This window comes from Vitis vinifera, chromosome 6, assembly GCF_030704535.1.
Source record: "Vitis vinifera cultivar Pinot Noir 40024 chromosome 6, ASM3070453v1".
Classification (NCBI taxonomy): domain Eukaryota; kingdom Viridiplantae; phylum Streptophyta; class Magnoliopsida; order Vitales; family Vitaceae; genus Vitis; species Vitis vinifera.
Genome location: NC_081810.1, coordinates 22,577,971 through 22,598,345, shown reverse-complemented (window position 1 = coordinate 22,598,345; position 20,375 = coordinate 22,577,971). Strand labels below are relative to the sequence as shown.

The following is a 20,375-nucleotide window of genomic DNA, read 5'->3' as shown; positions in this document are numbered from 1 at the left end:
CTCCACCAATCTCTAAAGTTCTCCTTGAAATTAGTGTGTTGTAGCCACATATTCTCAAACCGAAAAGGAGTTGGCCCCCACATAAACGGGTTGGTATCCATAACGATTGGCCAGTGATCCGATGTCCTTCTGATTAAGGCTTCTTGAAGGCCTTGGGGAAAGAGCAACCCCCACTCATTTGAGTAGAGAAAACGATCCAATCTCTTACACACGGGAGACTCTTGCATATTTGACCAAGTGAATGAAGCATTCCGAAGAGGTGGGTCAAGTAATTCACACTCACTAATAAAACTATCAAAGTCCCTCATGCTTGGAGTAAGACTAGAACCCCCCATTTTTTCTGAGCTTCTCCTTATGACATTAAAATCACCGCCCACACACCATAGCGGATAAGTTAAACCATAAATGTCAAAAAGCTCCACCCAAAAATCCTTCCTAAGTGAGGGACTGTTTGGACCATAAACAGCAGAAATCCAAAGTGGTCCACAACCGTCCAAAGAGAACTTGACTGAGACCGAGAAAGATCCTATTACCACCTCCTCTCTACTCAGAATTTTTGAATCCCAGATAATCAAAATCCCACCTGAAGCCCCAGACGCCGGAAGAGCAACCCAATCCTTATTTCTGACCGTCCAGACACTACCCACGAACCTTCTATCACAGTTCTCCTTCTTTGTTTCCTGAATCATCACAACATCCGGATTCTCTGATCTAAGAAAATCTTTAATCATCCTACGCTTATTCCTTGAACCCAAACCCCTAACGTTCCAGCTGATAATTTTCATGGGAAAACACAAAGACCCTAGCCTACCGAGCCAAAACCAACATGTCTCAATGCCCTGTGGGGCCTCTGCTCTTCCTCCTAGAATACACCTTAATGTCAAGAGAGCATAAAACCTCTCGCACTTTGGCCATTGAGCAATCCATCAATCAGCATCAAAGAACAAAATTCAGTAGCAAAGTTGGAGGCAGGATTGTGGTTCTAGTGCTACCCTGACCATTTTTTGGGTGAACTTGATTAGAGAACACCACAAGGATCCTTGACAACAGAAAATGCATAATGAAGAACATAGGGAAAAGGATCCATTTCCTGACTTCTCCATTGGTGTCAGATGCTTAAGCATTTACTAGGACTCCTTTGAGCTTCATCATGATGGATTAGAGGCTGCTTGTTTAGAGGGGAGGCGAAAAGAGATCATCTCATGCTGACAGGCTCTCGCTAGAAATATTATAGGATAGACAAGACCAATGTTTTGTGTAGACCAAATGGTTGGCAAATTTGAGGCTATGATTTATATCTTATCACAAAGCTTATATAAGAATCATCCTTTAGGGGCTAGACCCACATCATAGAGGACCACTGGTGGCTGTACATTAGAATGCTTCAAAGGGCAGAGCCCCTGGAATGACTCTTGGCTGAGACATACTTCAGACCTTACAAGAAGCATGGATGTCTTATTCAGTTTCAAGCCTACATTAGCAAATCACAAGGCTGATTTTTTTATTTTTTTATTTTTTTTTTTTATAATAGAAACCAGAACTTCACAAGGCAAAAAGCTAAAGTTGGCATAATCCATGTTCAGTGATTATACTCAAGACTGTTTTAAGCAGAAAGAGAGAGATCCTAGAAGTTTGGTTTAAGCATTTCCCTCTGGAGTTGGGCAGTTATTGTGAAATTTTATACTATCTAGTTTAATTGATGGTGATCTTTCCTCTTCTTTGTTGGCCTTCACTTTAAGGATCCCTCCACCTCACTCAAAAAAAAAAAAAAAAGCAAAATATTAAACACCATAAATTTATGATTAGCAACAGCATAAGAGCAAAACCTTTTCCTTGATAGCATTCTTCACTTCATCATAATTGGAGACTGATTCCACATCCATCTTTCCCTCTACTCTAATCGCATATTGTAGATCACGATCAAGATTGACAATCAGTTGCTGTAATCACAGGAGTAACTGAACATCAGTACAAAACATTCATGAATCCAAATTGTTGACAGTAAAGCATGATTAGTAAATTGTAGCACTGCAGCAATGGATTGAGAAAGCAACTGCCAGGAAATGTTATAAAAGCAACAGTTGAAGTTAATGTTACAAAAGCATCAACTGAAAATTTCAGGAAGTTCTCTGAGAGAATTATTTAGATCAACAATGGACAGGGCAAGCAGCTGCCAGGAAATGTCACAAAAGCAACAGTTCAAATTAATGTCACATAAGCATCAGTTAAAATTTCAGCAATCACTCTTAAAGAACCATTTAGATCAACAAAATATTGATCAGATAGATAGCATGGTAAACAACCACTTTTTGCTCAGTATAAGCTGGGCCCACCAATATTACAGTGTGATGTAACATATTGCACATGAAATCACATGTACTTCTTTTTACGCATGTATTAGATGCTTCTGCCTTATGGTAAAAAAATTGCTTCACTAAATACTTGTCCACAAGAAATGACAACTTTTAGATCAAATAACAATCCAATTGTACAAATATATTTAGAATTCTTATGTTTCAAGATATGCTTCAACCTGTTTTTATTCTTCAATTGTGTTTTCAATGAATAAAATGTGGTGGAAATCAATGAACCATATTCAGAAAGCTCAACATTACATTCTCTTTTTTAAACTTCTTCAGATTAGTATAAAACAGTTGAGGTTTGCTTGCAAATTACCAATCAAAAATTTCTGACAATAAAAATATGTCATTTTGATTTTTTGTATTCAAATGTTAAGGTCTTGAAAAATCACAAGTCAATTTTTTTCTTTTTTCCAGAAACAGACCAAATCATTTTATTAAGTAAACAGAGCAAGAATGACAAAACATCCTCACATAATATACAAATCTGATCAAAACAAGGAAAGAAAACTCCTTAAATAGAACCAACATAACAAACGCTAATTGAGGTAGACGATCCCCAATGAAAGACATCAAATGCTTCACTCCTTTTTTGGCTAAAAGGTCCTTCACTTAATTGGCTAAGCGATGAATCCAACAAAATGAACACCTTAACTCTATTATAATATCATTTGGTGACCCACCATCAAACTTCCATGAGTCTCTTTCATTCTTCATCACCCACAAAATGGCAATTATCAAAAGGTCCCTTCACTATAGAATTAAAAAGGTCCAATGCTTTCGCCTCACAAGGTCCTCCATAAGAGCTAGAATCTTGTAAAGTGGGTTGTTGTTTGCTCTCATAAAACGAAGGGTGGTTTGGGGATTAGAAATCTTTCTATTCTCAATAGGGCCCTTTTGTGCAAATGGAGTTGGCGTTTTGCGGTTGAAAAGGACTCCTATTGGAAGCTTATTATTAGTACGAAATTTGGGATTGAAAGAGGCGGGTGGAGTACCCGAGGGGTTAGGGAGGGCAATGGGGTGGGGCTTTGGAAGGAAATCAGTAAGGAAAGGATGTTGCTGCTCAACAATGTTTCTTTCTCGGTGGGGGATGGCAAAAGGGTGAGGTTTTCGAAAGATATTTGGTGTGGGAACATTTCCCTTTGTGAGGCCTTTCCCTCCTTGTATAATTTAGCGGTTTCTAAAGACGCGTGGGTAGCGGACTATTGGGATTCAACGGGGGAAGAAGGAGGGTGGACTCCCCGCTTTCTTAGACCTTTCAATGATTGGGAGATGGAGGAGGTGGAGAGATTCCTTTCGACCATTCAGGGAAAGAGGCTGAATGCTGAGGTAGAGGATAGGATGGTGTGGAAAGAGACGAAAAATGAAATTCTCACTATAATGTCCCTTTACAACTCTCTTGATCATAGCAGAGCAGTCTTGTTTCCATGGAAGATTATTTGGAGTCCGTTTGTTCCTACAAAGGTGGGTTTTTTTTCTTGGGAAGCTTCATGGGGGAAGGTTCTTACTCAAGACCAGCTCAAGAGGAGGGGTTGGTATTTAGCTAACAGATGTTTCTTGTGTTGTGCTGAAGAGGAGACGATAAACCACATTCTTATTCATTGCTCTAAGGCGAAGATTTTGTGGGATCTCGTGTTTTCTCTATTTGGTGTTAATTGGGTCCTTCCGTTCACGGTTAGAGACACGCTTTTAGGTTGGCATATTACATTTAAGGACAAGAAGCATAGAAAGGTTTGGCGGGCAGCTCCTCTTTGCTTATTTTGGACGGTTTGGAAAGAAAGAAATAGGATAGTTTTTGATAATGAGGTCCTGGTGGTTCAAAGATTGAAAATTTCCTTTATTTCTAATCTCTTTTCTTGGGCTAAATCTTCTATAGTTGTAGGCCCCTTAACTTTGTTTAGCTTTGTGGATTGGTTAGGTTCTTGTTGAGGGCTGGTGAGGGTTGTTCCCTTTTGTTTTTCTGTTTTTAGGCGACAATTGTATACTCTCTGTATGCTCTGGGTCGCCTTTCAAGCACCCTTTATCTAATTTATCCTTGTGTGTTTATCTATCAAAAAAAAATTAAACATATTGAGCATACTCCATAGTTGTATTTTCATTTTCATCTATAGGAGAATAGATTGCCTTTTCACAAAAATGCCCACCTCACCTGAGAAATTAAAACTAAATGGTTACAGACAACTTGCCATACAAAATCAAACAAATTTTCTATTCGTCAGAGTGGCTTGTGAATGCAAAAGATAGTCAAAACTCTGACCTGCAGGTTAGATGTGATTCCTGAATATATACACATTGTGCACCCATATTCAGTGATGAGCATGTTTGATGAAAGCATGTTGAAAGTTAATGTGGAGATTGGTGCACCAATTAAATCATCCAGCTCCATAGGAAGTCACTTAAAAAGAAAGAAAAAGAAACTTTTGATCAACAATAGTAGCAGGTGAAAACTTACCTCATAGGAAGATGGATCAAGCTTAAAACTAGTTGGAAGATCCGATCTGAAAACACCACTTTCAAGGCATTCCACATGTCCACCTATATATGTCTCACTCTCCAAAAGTTGGTTATGGTAGAATTTCTCAGGATCAGATTGGTGTTTATTTGGGCAGATAACATTTGCCTTGTAAGCCTGTGCATTTTAACACATGCAAACATACTCATGAAACAAGCAGAAATATAATAGTTTAAACCAGATCATATATGGAAGAAAACTCTGCACTATAAAGAAATTACAAAGCAAGGAACTAAATGCTCAAGAAACCTAAGATAATCCAATTGTCAAGGAAAAAAAAAATTATAGATGTTTTAATATACATGTACCAAAGAACCCACCTGAACCATAAGAAGCATTTCACACAGAGTCCCACTTCCTTTACGCAAAACTTCATCTGGTGGCATGGGTATTATAGTTGCAAGGGAGAAAATAAAGGGATGCACATACGTCATATACAAGTAGTAAGTAGAAACAGCATCAGATACAGAATATGAAGCCATCATCTGAAATAACATTTTGAGCAAACGATAACAGAAAAGGCATTAGAAAAGGTCTCACGAAGGTAATACTCAACAGGTTAGTAAAATTTTCAATTAATACATCCTCTGACACCTAATGGATACTAATGAAGCATAATGAGGAAACAAATTACAATGAAAATACCAGTAATTAAACCAAAATGTGCCTGCTGCCCAATTAGCTGTTTTACACAATAAACATGCCAGGAAGTTACCATGGTCAAAGAAGCCAGCACCACTTTTCACTCAAATCAGGTTCCTAACCTTCCTGGGCATCTCTTGTTTTCCCAAATGACAGTCTGAGTCTTCCTCAAAATATTTGCAACTCTAGTTCTTAGTTCACTTATAAAACTAAGATCATGTAAAGCATTATACTTAGCTACGCCAATTGTTCTTCACTATGGTACTTCAGAACTAATTAGTTTCATGTTACATCAAGGAAAAACCAAGCAACAAGAAAATCTGCTGTTATTGATGTCTCAAAGGGCATCATCATAAGAACTCTTCAATTGAAAATAATTTTCCAACACATACAGAAAAATAGAAAAGGAATACTTTAGATGCAAGTATGTGCTCAAAAAAGTGACATATTGAGTGCATTAGCAGCCAAAAATTAACTAAGGAGAAAATGCTACACAGCATAGAAAGTTGCATCTAGAAACAACATTTACTAAAAGGCAACAGGTAAGCTATTTCAACATTTTATCTTGATTATATTTCTTTCAATAATAAAAAATAAAAAAGTAATAAAGGGGAAAGGTAGGGAGAGAAGGAGATGGGAGAGACAGAGAATAAGAGTGAGCAACAATGAAAAGCTGGTAAAAAAGAAAGATAGAACAAAGTATATTAAAGCAATTAATAGTTCCATGCAATAATTCTTAAGTATGAACCATGAACACATAACTCAACAGCTTTAGAACCCAATTACATCAGCCTGCTGACTCTGCCCATTCCCTCTATGGTAAAGGTGTAAGATACTATTGAGAATCTCAATCATATCAGAATTTTCCTGATCTAGTTGTTACCTATTTTTTAAGGATAATCTGGTTGTTACCTATTTTTTAGGGATAATTTGTTGTTGTTTTTTAGGGATAAGTTGTTGGTTTTTAGGGATAAGTTGTATATTTTAAATTTATTTTGTTCCTAGAAATTTGGGTGTACAGCTATAGGTTTAGTTTGATTTGTTGTAGCTTTTCTATAAAAGGAAGCATGTTTCCCTTCCTTATTCAATTTAATATACGACATTTTTTTTCCTTTTCTACATGGTATCAGAGCCAAGTTAATTGGCTATTCCCTTTCTTTTTCCTCTCATTCCAATTTTGTTCTTCTTCCCTTTTCATTTCTATTTCTATCTCTTTACTGTGTCTCAAATTTTTGAATCCACTCCTTCCATTACTATTGGTTCCAATTCCTCAAAATTACCCACATCCAATTCTCATTCCCACTCGGTCCAGATCACCACAATCCACCTTAATGAGAACAATTATCTCAGATGGTCACAATCTGTTCGGATGTACATTAGGGGTCAAGGCAAAATTGGTTATTTAGTTGTTGACACCAAAAAACCAGCGAAGACGGACCCTAGCTATGCCACTTGAAATGTAGAAAACTCCATGATCATGGCATGGCTGGTAAATTCCATGGAGGGGGTGATTAGCTCGAATTATATGTGTTTTCATCCTACTGCTAAAGCTCTTTGGGACAACATTATCCAGATGTATTCAAACCTTGGAAATCAGTCCCAAATCTATGAGTTACAACTCAAACTGGGCAATGATTGTCAAGGTGAGAATTCAGTTACCAAATATTTTAATGTGCTTAGGGGTTTATGGCAAGATCTTGACTTATTCAATGACTATGAGTGGAAAAATACGGATGATTGTAACTATTTTAAGAAGGTGGTAGAAAGTTCACGGATAATCAAATTTTTAGTTGGGCTTAATGTTGAGTTTGATGAAGTTTGGGATAGAATCATTGGTCGGCAACCTCTCCCTTATCTAGGTGAAGTGTTATCTGAAGTGCGTCGTGAGGAAAGCTGGAGGAATGTTATGCTTGGAAAGAAGCTCTTTGGACCTGTGGAAAACTCAACTTTATTGGGCACTACAGCAACGGCTTCTCGCAATCCTAACAACCAGCGTCATCCGGATGACAAGCCAAGAGTTTAGTGTGATCATTGTAATAAACCACACCACACTCGTGAAACCTGCTGGAAATTACATGGGAAGCCAACTGATTGGAAGCCCGTTGAATGGAAGACTAATAAGCAAGGCGACTCTAATCGTTTCCCTGCTAAAGCAGATGCTGCCAAGACACCCTCATTGAGCAAAGAACAATTAGACCAACTGCTAAAACCTGCTCCACCAACTCCCGATACTCCTATAGCATCTCTAGCTCAGTCAAGTAGTCTTTTGTGAGCATATTATCTTTCATTATCTCCACCTTGGATCATAGATTCAGGTGCCTCTGACCACATGACTAATTTATTTCATTTGTTTATTTCTTATACACCTTGTTCTGAAAATAAAAAAGTACGTATTGTAGATGGAAGTTTATCTTCTATTGCTGGGCAAGGCTCTATGCGTTTGTCTAATAAGATTGTTTTACAATCCGCTTTACATGCCCCAAAACTCTCTCGTAATCTCTGATCCATAAGACATTTATCTAAGGATTCTAATTGTCATGTTGTTTTTTGTGCCTCTCTTTGTGAATTCCAGGATTTGAACTCGAGGATGATGATTGGCAATGCTAGATTGATCGACAATCTCTACTATTTTGATGACAACTGGTTTAAGAATAAACAAGCTCAGGGTTTTATTGGTTGTGTTCGTTCAATCCCTATGCATGATCAAATGATGCTATGCATAATAGATTAGGACATCCTAGTTTTTTCTATTTAGAGCATTTGTTTCTAGGTTTATTTAAAGGATTGGATTGTACTTCTTTTGATTGTGAAACTTGTTTTTTGGCTAAAAGCCATCGTAATTCTTATAAAATAAAACCGTATTGTGCCTCAAAGCCTTTTTATTTGATACATAGTGATGTTTGGGGTCCTTTTAGGATTACTACTTTAACTAGGAAAAAATGGTTTGAGACGTTCATTGATGATCACACACGCCTATACTGGCTTTATATAATGAACTCTAAGTCTGAGGTTGCAAAACTCTTTCGGGATTTTTATTCTATGGTTGAAAACCAATTTCAAACCAAAATAAGTATTCTTCGAAGTGACAATGGAACAGAATTTTATAATGATTGTTTAGGTGATTTTTTGCTAGAGAAAGGTATTTTACATCAATCAACTTGTAGGGACACTCCTCAACAAAATGGAATTGAAGAACGTAAAAACAGACATTTACTTGAAGTAGGTAGAGCTCTTATGTTTCATATGAATGTTCCCACACACCTTTGGGGGGATGCAATTTTAACAAGTTGTTATTTGATTAATAGAATGCCTACAAGGGTTCTAAACTATGCAACACCGTTACAAACTCTTGAGAATACTTTTCCAAACACACGCCTCACCTCAGATTTACCCTTAAAAATTTTTGGTTGTACAATGTTCATCCATGTGTCAACTCATCTTCGATCCAAATTTGATCCAAGAACCAAAAAATGTATTTTTCTAGGTTATGCTCCTAATCAAAAAGGGTATAAGTGTTTTAATTCTACCACTAGGAAAATTCATGTTAGTATGGATGTCAACTTTATTGAAAATATTCCCTTTTATGACAAAACTACTCTTCAGGAGGAGAGCTCTAATGAAGATCAGTTTTGGCAACAAGAACAACCAAACCCTAGTATTTTTCTTCCTGAAATAAATCAAAAAACAGATGTTTTAATTAGTGAAAAAGGGGGAAATACTGATTTATCTATGTCAAGTAAAATTGCATCACAAATAGGGGGGAAAAACTCTACAACCTATGTTAACTGAGCTCCATGTTTATACTAGGCGCAGGTTTAATTCTAATACTGAGAATAATCAAGTCAATCTTGAGCATGGTCAATCATCAGCTCTTAGTTCTCAAAATCCAGGTAATCTTCCTATGGACTCCACTCCTTTACCTATTTCTGATCTTGATATCCCTATTGCAATCTGAAAATGAGTTAGGAATTGTACCAAATATCAGTCTTATCAAAGACTCTCAGGAAAATATAGAGCTTTCACTTCAAATATCTCTCACTTATTCATTCCTAAAACCATATAGGAAGCACTAGGACACTCAGAGTGGATAGTAGCACTTCAAGAAGAAATGAATGCTCTTTCGAAAAATAGAACATGGGAAATTGTGGATTTACCTAAGGAGAAGAAGACAGCGGGATGCAAGTGGTTTTTCACAATCAAGTGTAAGTTCGATGATAGCATTGCAAGATATAAAGCAAGGTTAGTAGCCAAAGGTTTCACACAAACCTATGGAATTGACCACCAAGAGACCTTTGCACCTGTTGCAAAGATCAATTCCAATTGGATTTTACTTTCTCTTGCAATACATTTTAATTGCCCTTTACACCAATTAGATGTGAAAAACGCTTTCTTAAATGGCGATTTGGAGGAAGAAGTGTTTATGGATTTACCACTAGGTTTTGAAGAAAAGCTAAAAAAAAAAAAAAAGGTTTGCAAATTAAAGAAGTCCTTTTATGGTCTTAAGCAGTCTCCTAGGGCTTGGTTTGAGAGATTTGGAAAATTAATCAAGCTTCAAGGATATATTCAAAGTCAAGCTGACCATACAATGTTTTATAAACACTCAACAGAATGAAAGATTGTTGTGTTGATAGTTTATGTGGATGACATTCTTCTAACTGATGATGACAGTCTAGAACTTGAGAGATTGAAGAAAGCTTTAACTTGTGAATTTGAGATAAAAGATTTGGGTCCCTTGAGATACTTTCTTGGTATGGAGTTTGCTAGATCCACGAAAGGTATTTTCATTTCTCAAAGAAATTTTTTTTTTTTTTTTTGATAAATAATATCTCAAAGAAAATATATACTTGACTTATTAAATGAAACGGGTTTACTTGGATGTAAGGTTATAGAAACCCCTATAGAACAGAATTTGAAACTCCAACCAGCAAGTCCAATAGAGGTGATTGACAAAGGAAAACATCAACACCTAGTTAGGAGACTTATTTGTCTCTCTCATACTCGTCTCGATATTGCTTTTGCAGTAAGCATGGTGAGTCAATACATGCACGCGCCAAATCAAGGACACTCTGATGCAGTGTATAGAATTTTAAGGTACTTAAAGGGGACTCCAGGAAAAGGACTTCTATATGAAAATCGAGGACATCTCCAAGTGGATGTGTTTATTGATGCAAATTAGGCAGGAAGTGTAATTGATAAGAGATCAACTTTGGGGTATTGTACTTTTGTTGGAGGCAATCTTGTGACTTGGCGGAGTAAAAAGCAGAGTGTTGTGGCTAAAAGTAGTGTTGAAGCTGAGTTTAGAGCCGTAGCCCATGGCATTTGTGAAGTTTTGTGGATTAAACAATTACTTGAAGAACTTAAGGTTGCTAGCCCTTTACCTATAAAGGTCTTTTGTGATAATAACGTTGCCATTGCCATTGCACATAATCTAGTACTCCATGATAGAACTAAATATGTCGAGGTTGATAAACATTTTATCAAGGAGAAACTGGAAAATGGACTGATTATTATGCCCTATATGCCAACGGTTGAACAAGTTGCAGAGATACTCACTAAGGGATTGCCAAAGAAGTAGTTTGATGATTTAGTAAGCAAGTTGGTCATGAATGACATCTTCAAGCCAGCTTAAGGGGAAGTGTTGAGAATCTCAATCATATCAGAATTTTTCTGATATGGTTGTTACCTATTCTTTAGGGATAATTTGTTGTTTTTTAGGGATAAGTTGTATATTTTAAATTTATTTTGTTCCTAGAAATTTGGGTGTACAGTTGTAGATTTAGTTTGATTTGTTGTAACTTTTCTATAAAAGGAAGCATGTTTCCCTTCCCTATTCAATTTAATATATGACATTTTTTTTTCTTTTTCTACAGATACCAAATATCGAAATGGAATGGGGAGGAATTATATTGGAAATTAGCTAGGCAGCTACGCTGATATTCTTTATAATCTTCTTTCAATTTCCAAAAGTACAACTTAAAAAGAAACTACTAGAATTTGAAATGGGCTCAAGATAATGCAATCCTCTTAGAACTAATAATTTTAAACAAAAGAGCCTGATTTAGAAGACCAGTCTTCTCAGATGACCAAATATGATTTGAATTATAGCGCATCTTACCATCCTCATACAGATGGACAAATAGAGATGGTAAACATGAGTTTAGTAAATCCACTTTGTTGATTAGTGGGGAAAAACTCAATGAGTGGGATCAAGTTCTTACATAAGTTGAGTTTGCCTTTAGAAGGTCAGAGAATCGTGGTCCACAAATGAGTCCTTTTGAAGTGGTTTATGGCTGAAATCCTTATAATGTTTTGGATCTAGTAATTATTCCACTCAAAGAAAGAGTTAATGTGAAGGCCAAGACATGATTGATCATCTCTGCAACGTTCATGAAGATGTGAAGAAGCACATTTAAGTTAGTAAGCAAATACAAAGTTTCTACTATAGAAGACAAGTGGTCTTTGATGTTGGTGATTTTGTTTGGTGAAAACTCCAGGGAAAATTTTTAGTGTCTGAATTGGACTGTTTGATGCAAGTTTTTAGTGTCAACACTCAAGAATCACAATTTAAAAAAAAATAAAAATAAAAAAATAAAAAAAAATCATCCACTTCATAAAATAAATCCCTATAGTAGAAATGGAAAAGATAATTATTAAAAGAACCAAAGCTTTCAGTGTTTAAATCGGAGGGTTTGCTGCAAGCAAAAGCTTTATACCCATCTAAGCCAGCTGTAGAGGGATATTATACTACTATAATATCTTGGGTGACTAAAAGAGAAAGAGGCACACAGAAATTTGACAACTAGATGCGCAAAATCATAGATATTGCAAATGAGCTGAGTTGTTCCTTCTCTTGGGTTCCTTGTTCAACCAACCAAGTCACAGATCAGTAAGTCAAACAATGAGAAAAGCATTTGGCCTCCTTAGGAGACCTCCTTCCCCTTGAGTGTCTATCTTTTTTCTCCACTGTATGTATGTTGGTCTTTCTCATTTTGAGGTTGGCTACTTTTTGTGGATCTGGCTTCTTGATTACTTTCTAACCAACTTCCGTACATCTTTGAAAGACTGCTCATACTTGTATTTATCAATTGATTGATGAATGAAGATGGTTGTTTCTAATCCAAAAAAGAAAAAAAGAAAAGGCACCAATAGGAAGGGGAAAAAGAAAGCATTCAAAACCAAGACTGGCACATAAAGCTTGTTATTAGATTTATCCGAGACCCATTTAAGTGAAAGCACCTAGCTTCACTATGAGCATGATTTCAAATAACTACAACCATGAAATAGCAGTTCACAGTAGAGCAACACATGTGATCTCTTTGCTCCATGCCATATTTCTTGAGTAATCATCTTAAAAATCTACATAACCACTGCAGTTCAAGTTTATTGAGAAGACATTCAAATAATTACCTATTATTCAACACTTTCCTCATATTTTGGTGCACATCCCAATTCAACAAGTCATATGAATTCAGTTAACAACAGGTATGCTATTTCCACTACTCATACCTGGGGCAATTCCTTTGCAAATCGAACCATATCCTCAGGATTCACCTCCAGTGGATCATATCCCAGCTTAGCCTTGGTAACAGCCTAGAATAAGCAATAACAAGAAAATGCGTTAACTTTCCTACTGAAAATAAACACATTTAAAAATAGGAAAAGATCAAGTTTATTGTGTAGCTCAAAATAAATACATGCAAGCCTCATAGAATAAAACTTTTTGTATAACTAATACAAATGTTGCTAACGTAGTGCCTAAGTATGAAAGCTAAATCACAACTAACAGAAATTTTAAATCTCCACTTTGAAATGATTTTGTATGTTTTTCTCACTACAGATAAGTTAGTTGATCATCAAAACAAACCTAATTAAAAGGATTGAAATATCTCTAATTTCTAAAGAGGCCAATGTTTACCAATCTACATTACAAAAATGTTAACCTTGAGCCACAATCCACAAACATCTAATTAAGGCTTTAGCTCATCCACAGGATGTAAGATGAATTAGAGGAATTAAATTAACATTAAATCATAAATGAGAAAAGTGGAGGTCATAAGAAGCTGTCTGATCACCAATTAACTGATACTAAAATTTAATAATATTGGACAACCAAGAGAATCAAGTTACAGGGAACCTAGTAGAGATCATTAGTTAATTGGGAAAATGACTATAAACCTAAACTTGAGAACAGGGTAGGTATTAGGAGTGTTTCTACGAAGAACAAGGCTTTACTTGGAAAGTCACTGGGGAGGTTTCCCTTAGAACAGAAGTCCCTATGGCACTATTATCAGAAGAGAATCTGGGTTGCAGTAAATGGATGGGATGCTACCTTGCCACTAGATTTTTCCATCATTGTCAACAGGAAGCTATTTTCCAAGCTTTCCCCTATTCCTTAATCATGTAAGATAGACTGTTAAAGATGGTTCTAAACTAGGTTTCCCGGGAGACCTTTGATAGAGGGATCAACCTCAATTCTATTTTACCACCTTTTCAGGATTTCAAGATGGAAAAGTTCTTGTTTCACCAGCATTCTTTTTTTTTTTATTGGATGTTTCACCAGCATTCTTCAAGTCATGATACTTCCTCTCTCACTCATAATTTAAATTTTCAGAGAAATCCTAATGATAGAGGCATCAGAAATCTCACCTCACTTCCCCAACTGAAGAACTTGATACCCTTGTCAATTTTGGATACTTATGTAAGATGTTGAACCCTGGATAGAGGAGGCATGTTCTCTTCTAAATTTTATTTCAATTCCTTGAGTGCAAATTTCACTACTTTACTTCAGGCTTAATTTATTTGGAAAACAAAAACTTCCCTTGAGGCAAAATCCTTTTTGTAGTTGATAATCTTTAGAGAAGGTCAGTATTAATGCTATGCTTCAACATTGTAGGTCATATACGACTATCAGACTGGATAAATGTGTTTTATTTTTACCAGTTGACAATTAGTTGACCATCATTTTTCATCATTGTCATGTTTCTTTTAGAGTTCTGAAGATGCCTGCTTTCCCTGTTAAGATTTCACTAGCCAACCCCTAAGGATACCAGTTGTTTGTTGGTTACCTCTTTAACAGTTTAGGCAGAGAGGAAAGAGTTAGTTCTCTGGAGGTGCACTATCCATACTCTAATATGGATTATTTGGAGGATAAGAAGAGACTGACAAATAATATGTGGGTTCAGTCATCTTTTATTTTATTTTTTTGTTGATAGGCAAAGACGTAGTAAAGAGTACATTAAATACATTAAGAGAAACAGGGCGCCCAACGGCAAGCCTAAAGCATACAGGAGGTATACAACAGGCGCCTATAGGCTAAAAACAAAAGGAAGAGGGATACAAAAAACTTACCCACCTCATCTATAGCCCACCCACTCAAAAAAGGTAAATAAAGAATTAGGTCCATCAACAATACAACACTTGGACCAAGACCACAAATTGCTAACAAAAGAATATCTCATCCTTTGGATCGAAAGATCCTCATTTTCAAAATCAACCCTGTTTCTTTCCCTCCAAATCGTCCAAAAAAGGCATAAGGGGGCTGCTCTCCAAACCTTCACCCATTTATTGCCCACAAACTGCCCATGCCACCCAAGAAGGATCTCCTTCATTGACGAAGGAAGAATCCAAAGTGCCCCAAAAAGGTTAAATAACAAGTCCCATAAAATCCTAGCCTTAGTGCAATGAATTAAAAGATGATTTATAGACTCTTCGGCAGCCCCACAAAGGTAACATCTCTTCGGGAGAGCCCAGGCCCTCTTCTTTAGTTGGTCGAAAGTTAGAGCTTTACCCCAAGTGGCTTCCCAAGCAAAAAAACCGACCTTAGTAGGAACATATGGGCTCCAAATAACACTTTTCGGAAATGGGACTGTGTTGCTACCCTCCAAAGCACTATAAAAGGATTTAATGGAAAAATTACCACCCTTTGCCTTCTTCCACCGTAACTTATCCTCCAAATTAATAACCACTCTCTTCCTTTGCAAGGAGAAAAGAAATCTCTCTACCATCTCCATCTCCCAATCATTAAACGGTCTCAAAAAGCGTGTATTCCAGCCCCCATCCTCCCCCAAAGTATCCCAAACCTCTGCCACCCATGCCTCTTTGGAAGTCGCCAAAGCATACAAAGAAGGAAAAGAAATACTTAGAATCTCGTCTCCACACCACCTATCCTCCCAAAATCTCACTCTTTTTCCATTCCCTACAGAAAATACAAATTTGTCTTTCATAAAAACTCATTCCTTTCTAATTCCTTCCAAATCCCCACACCATACCCCTCCCTTACTTCTAGGATACACCACCCCCCTTCTTCTACCCCATACTTTCTACTAATAATTGGATGTCATAGAGCCCCCTTTCTTCCACAAAGCGCCAACTCCATTTACATAAGAGGGCTCTATCAAGTTTAGAAAGGCATCTAACACCCAAGTCACCCTTTCTTTTATCCGAACAAACAATCAACCACTTCACAAGATGAGGCGGCTTCTTCTCCAATTTTACCCCACCCCAAAGAAAGTCCCTTTGGATTTTCTCTAACCTCAATCTTACTACTCTTGGCATACGTAGCATAAATATGTAGTAAATGGGTATGGTTGACAACGTGCCCCGAATAAGGGTAATCCTCCCTCCTTTAGAAATAAATTGTCTCTTCCACATGACAAGCCTCTTCCAGAACCTCTCCTCCACCCTATCCCAACTAGCAACCGAATTATGAGCAGCTCTCAAAGGAAGCCCCAGATAATAGGAGGGCAGCGCCCCCACCTTGCAGCCCGATTCAAAAGCCAATTCCTCCACATTATCAACCCTTCCCACCGGAAAAATTTCACTCCTGTCCAAGTTTATTTTCAGACCTGAAATGGCTTCAAACCACATCAACATCCAGCTCAAATAGACCATCTACTCTTGGGAAGCTTCACAAAACACAAGGATATCATCAGCAAACAGTAGATGTGTTAATTGAATCCCATCTCCTGCCCTTCCCCTAACCCTGCAGCCTGATAAAAAACCCGCTCTCTGAACTCAATTAATGAGGCCAGTAAGGGCATTCATCCCAATCATAAAAAGGTAGGGGCAAAGGGGATCTCCTTGCCTCAATCCCTTATTACTATTGAAGAAGTCCGATGGAGATCAATTAACCAAAACCGAAAAACTCGTTGTGGATATGCACCAACTTATCCAGCCTACCCACTTCTCCCGAATCCCATTTTTCGCATCACAATGAGCAAAAAATTCCGACTAATGTGGTCGTAAGCCTTCACTACATCCAGCTTGCATAACACTCCATTCTCATTCCTTTTTAACATCAAATCTATAGATTCATTAGCTATCAGCACAGCATCAAGGATTTGCCTTCCTTCCACAAGAGTTTTAGGCCAGAGACGCTACCTTGCTTACCACCTTCTTCAGCCTATTAGATAGGACTTTAGCCAACAGCTTGCAAAGGCCTCCTACCAAGTTGATAGGTCTATAATCTCTAAAGTCATCAGTGCCTCCTTTTTTTGGTAATAAAACCAAGAACGTAGTGTCCAAGCTCCTAATGAATTTCCCCCGCTCATCGAATTCTTTGAAAAAACCCATAACTTCCTCCTTCACGAAATCCCAGCTAAACTACCAAAAAGCGATAGTGAACCCATCCAGCCTAAGGGCTTTGTCCCCATTCAGCTCACACAGTGCAAGGAACACCTCCTCTTCACTAAAAGCTACCTCCAACCTAGCTGTGTCCTCATCCCCTAATCGATCAAAGTCCAATCCCGCCAAGCTAGGGTGCCAAAGAAAGTAATTCCCTGAGCTTCATCTCTTTTTGAATTGGAAGGTCAGTTGTAAGAAAGGTTAGAAGAATATGTTGTTTTTGGGTTTGTCCTCCTAAAGGGAAAATTTACGATGAATATAGATGGTCGTGCCATGGGCAAAATGGGATGGTTATGCATCATGGTTCAAAGTCATGGTTTCAGCCACTAACAAGGGAAGCCTCAAGGTAAATCTTCCCCAGCATCTTAGGTATTGGGCAGTACACACAATATGATAGTTTAAAAAACTCAAAAAATTCTTAAAAGATAATAAAAATTATCTAAAAAAATGATTATAATTATATGGACTCAACAAACCAATAAAACAAACATCTCTCACATCCAACATCATTTAAATAATCATAAAAGTATCCCAATTTAAAAAAAAAAAAAAAAAAAATATATATATATATATATATATATATATATATATATATATATATATATATATATATATATGATTATAATTGGATGGACTCAATAAACTAATTAAAAAAAAGTAATATCGCATTTAACATTGTTCATATGGTCATAAAAGCAAGCATTAGAATCAGCCTATGATAATATTAAGAATTGAAAACTCTACTATCACTAACACAATTATTTAAAGGATATATGATTGTTTGAAAATAATAAAAATGAATATGCTTGATGATAAATCAATAATTGTTTGAAAAAAAATAAATCATTTTGAAAATATTAAATTTATTTTTCCAATGTCAAAAAACAACCATTTTAATAAATAATGATAAAAGAACAAATATGTTAAAGGTTTTTATTTTTAGCAATTAAGTCATCTTAAAAAAAATTATCTATATTTTCCCTATCAAACATACCCAAATAAAGCAACTATAAAAGATAAAAAATAATTATTTTTATTTTTTTTGTTTTTAGCCTTTTATGTTACTATGTCATGTGAAAGGCCTTAACGTATTTTAAAATGAAGATATATGGGAAAAATTAAACTTTACCACAAAGTAGTTAGCATCTTCACAAAGTTCAGTTCACATTATATGACAATATTCATATCCTATTACTTATCCATATCCATATCCATAACCATTTTTATACCCATACTAATATCCATTTTTATACCCACATCTGTATCTGATTTCTTTCATAGAAACCAATCTCTTTCTACTCATATCCATTTTTTAAAATCCGCATCTATATATCATTGCCTTCATCAACCCAATCTATTTAGAATCATATAAGCATCTGCAACTTGTAAGAAGGCCGAAGATACACCCACCTCAGTGGGTGAGTCATCACCACTATTTGTGGCTATGAAGATGGCACCAAGCGAGTGAAGATTTTGATGCCACTACAATCAAACTCACGACTGCTTGCCAAACACCAACAAGGCAACAACAAAGAGAAGAAGATGGGACATATTGCGGTCTATGGAGCTTTGGACACCAATCTTATAGAAGTGCTTAAGTTTAAATTTCTTATTTCTAACCATGGATGAGGCATTTTTTTCTTCCTTGTTGCAAGGAATCTCATAGAAATGCAGATATTCTTTGTTTTTTCCTCCCACTTTCATCAAAACCAAGTTGCAATGTTATAACTCCAACTTGCCTTAAGAGTTCATCGAGTTAAGCAATTCATTTTTTTTACAAGTAAAGCGAGAATATTATAAACAAGAATCGCCAACAAAGCAACCAAAAGTACACAGGAAGCATACAACAAATGCTTAAAGACACCTCCAAAAGAATAGAGGGACAACAAAAAAAAAAAAACATCCCCCTCAATATGAGTTCAACCAACCAACAAAATCTACTATAAACCGAGGACCACAACTTTAAAACAGCTTAGACCAAGCCCAAAGATTACAAAGAAACGAGTGTTTTAGTCCTTGAATAGAACACTCCTCATTTTTAAACGATCTTTTGGTTTCTTTCCTTTTAAATTGTCTGAAATAAGTATAAGAGAGTAGCTCATCACACCTTTTTCCGTTTTTTACCCACAAAAGAGTCTAACTAGTCCACAAAATCTAATAGCAACATAGATCCATCCCCAATGTACAATCCAACCCAATCTTAAAAAAGATACAAAAAATAACTTTTAATTGTTTGGTCCAAGTTTTCACAATTCTCAAAGGCTCACTTATTTCTCTCCCTCTAGATGGACCAAAAAAGGCATAAAGGAGCAACCTTCCAAGCCTTTTTCCCTTTTTTGCCAACAAATGAGCCGCCCCAACTCAAGAGCATCCATCTCACTAAAGAGTGCATAATCCACTCAACATCAAAAAGAGCAAAATCAATTGCCACAAAATATGAACTTTCAAACAATTAAGGAGAATATACAGGTCTTTCTTTCTGCTTTGTGCAAATAGCATCTATTAAGCATCCTCCAACCCTTCTTTTTAAGTTAATCCTGAGTCAAATTCTTGGCTTAAGTTGTTTTTCAAGCAAAAAAACTAGCTCTTATAGGAGCCCAGGAGTTTCAAACTAAACCATAAGGGAAAGGCTCCGTTCTCCTACTTGCCAAAAAAGAGTAAAAAGACTTAACTGAAAATTCAGCATTTTTTTGTCTCCATCCACACCATAATATCATCAATACCCAAAGAGATGGAATAATCATGTAGCTTCCCAACAAAGACACATGCTTCCTCCAACTCTCAATCATTCAACTGTCTAATAAACCTAAGGCACTACCACCATCCCAAACATCAACCACTCAAGCATCTTTTGAAGAGGTTATAGAATAAAGATCTGGGAAAGAATCCCTCAAAGGCATATCCTCGCACCACTTATCCTTCCAAAATCTCACCCTATTCCCAGAACCAACCTTAAAGCTTATTTTATCTTTGAAATCCTCCCAACCATTTTTTATTGTTTTCCAAACTCCCACTCTATACCTCTCTCTCACCTCTTTCGTATAACCACCCCATTGTCATACCCATACTTACCAACAATTACCCTCTTCCAAAGAGGATTCCTTTCATTCACAAATCTCCAAGACCATTTTCCCAGAAGAGCCTTGTTAAAGATCGAAAGGTTTTTGAAATCCAAACCCCATTTTTGTTTTTCTGAACTAACAACAAATCAATTCACCATATAGGGTTTATTAACCAAA

At 36.5% G+C, this 20,375-nt stretch overlaps 1 protein-coding gene across 2 annotated transcripts in view; it reads right to left on the bottom strand.

Moving 5' to 3' along the window:
* LOC100241432 (DNA polymerase epsilon catalytic subunit A) overlaps nucleotides 1-20,375 on the bottom strand; it is an 86,833-nt gene that overhangs the window by 43,915 nt on the left and 22,543 nt on the right. For both annotated transcript variants that reach the window (XR_786089.3, XM_002269884.5), the window contains exons 11-14: nucleotides 13,021-13,104; nucleotides 5,193-5,357; nucleotides 4,813-4,989; nucleotides 1,827-1,940 (exon numbers count right to left, since the gene is read on the bottom strand). Coding sequence is in view for 1 of the 2 variants with exons in the window: in XM_002269884.5 (XP_002269920.2) it covers nucleotides 1,827-1,940; nucleotides 4,813-4,989; nucleotides 5,193-5,357; nucleotides 13,021-13,104 (540 nt within the window). In the remaining variant the exon portion in view is untranslated. The remainder of the gene's footprint in view (nucleotides 1-1,826; nucleotides 1,941-4,812; nucleotides 4,990-5,192; nucleotides 5,358-13,020; nucleotides 13,105-20,375) is intronic.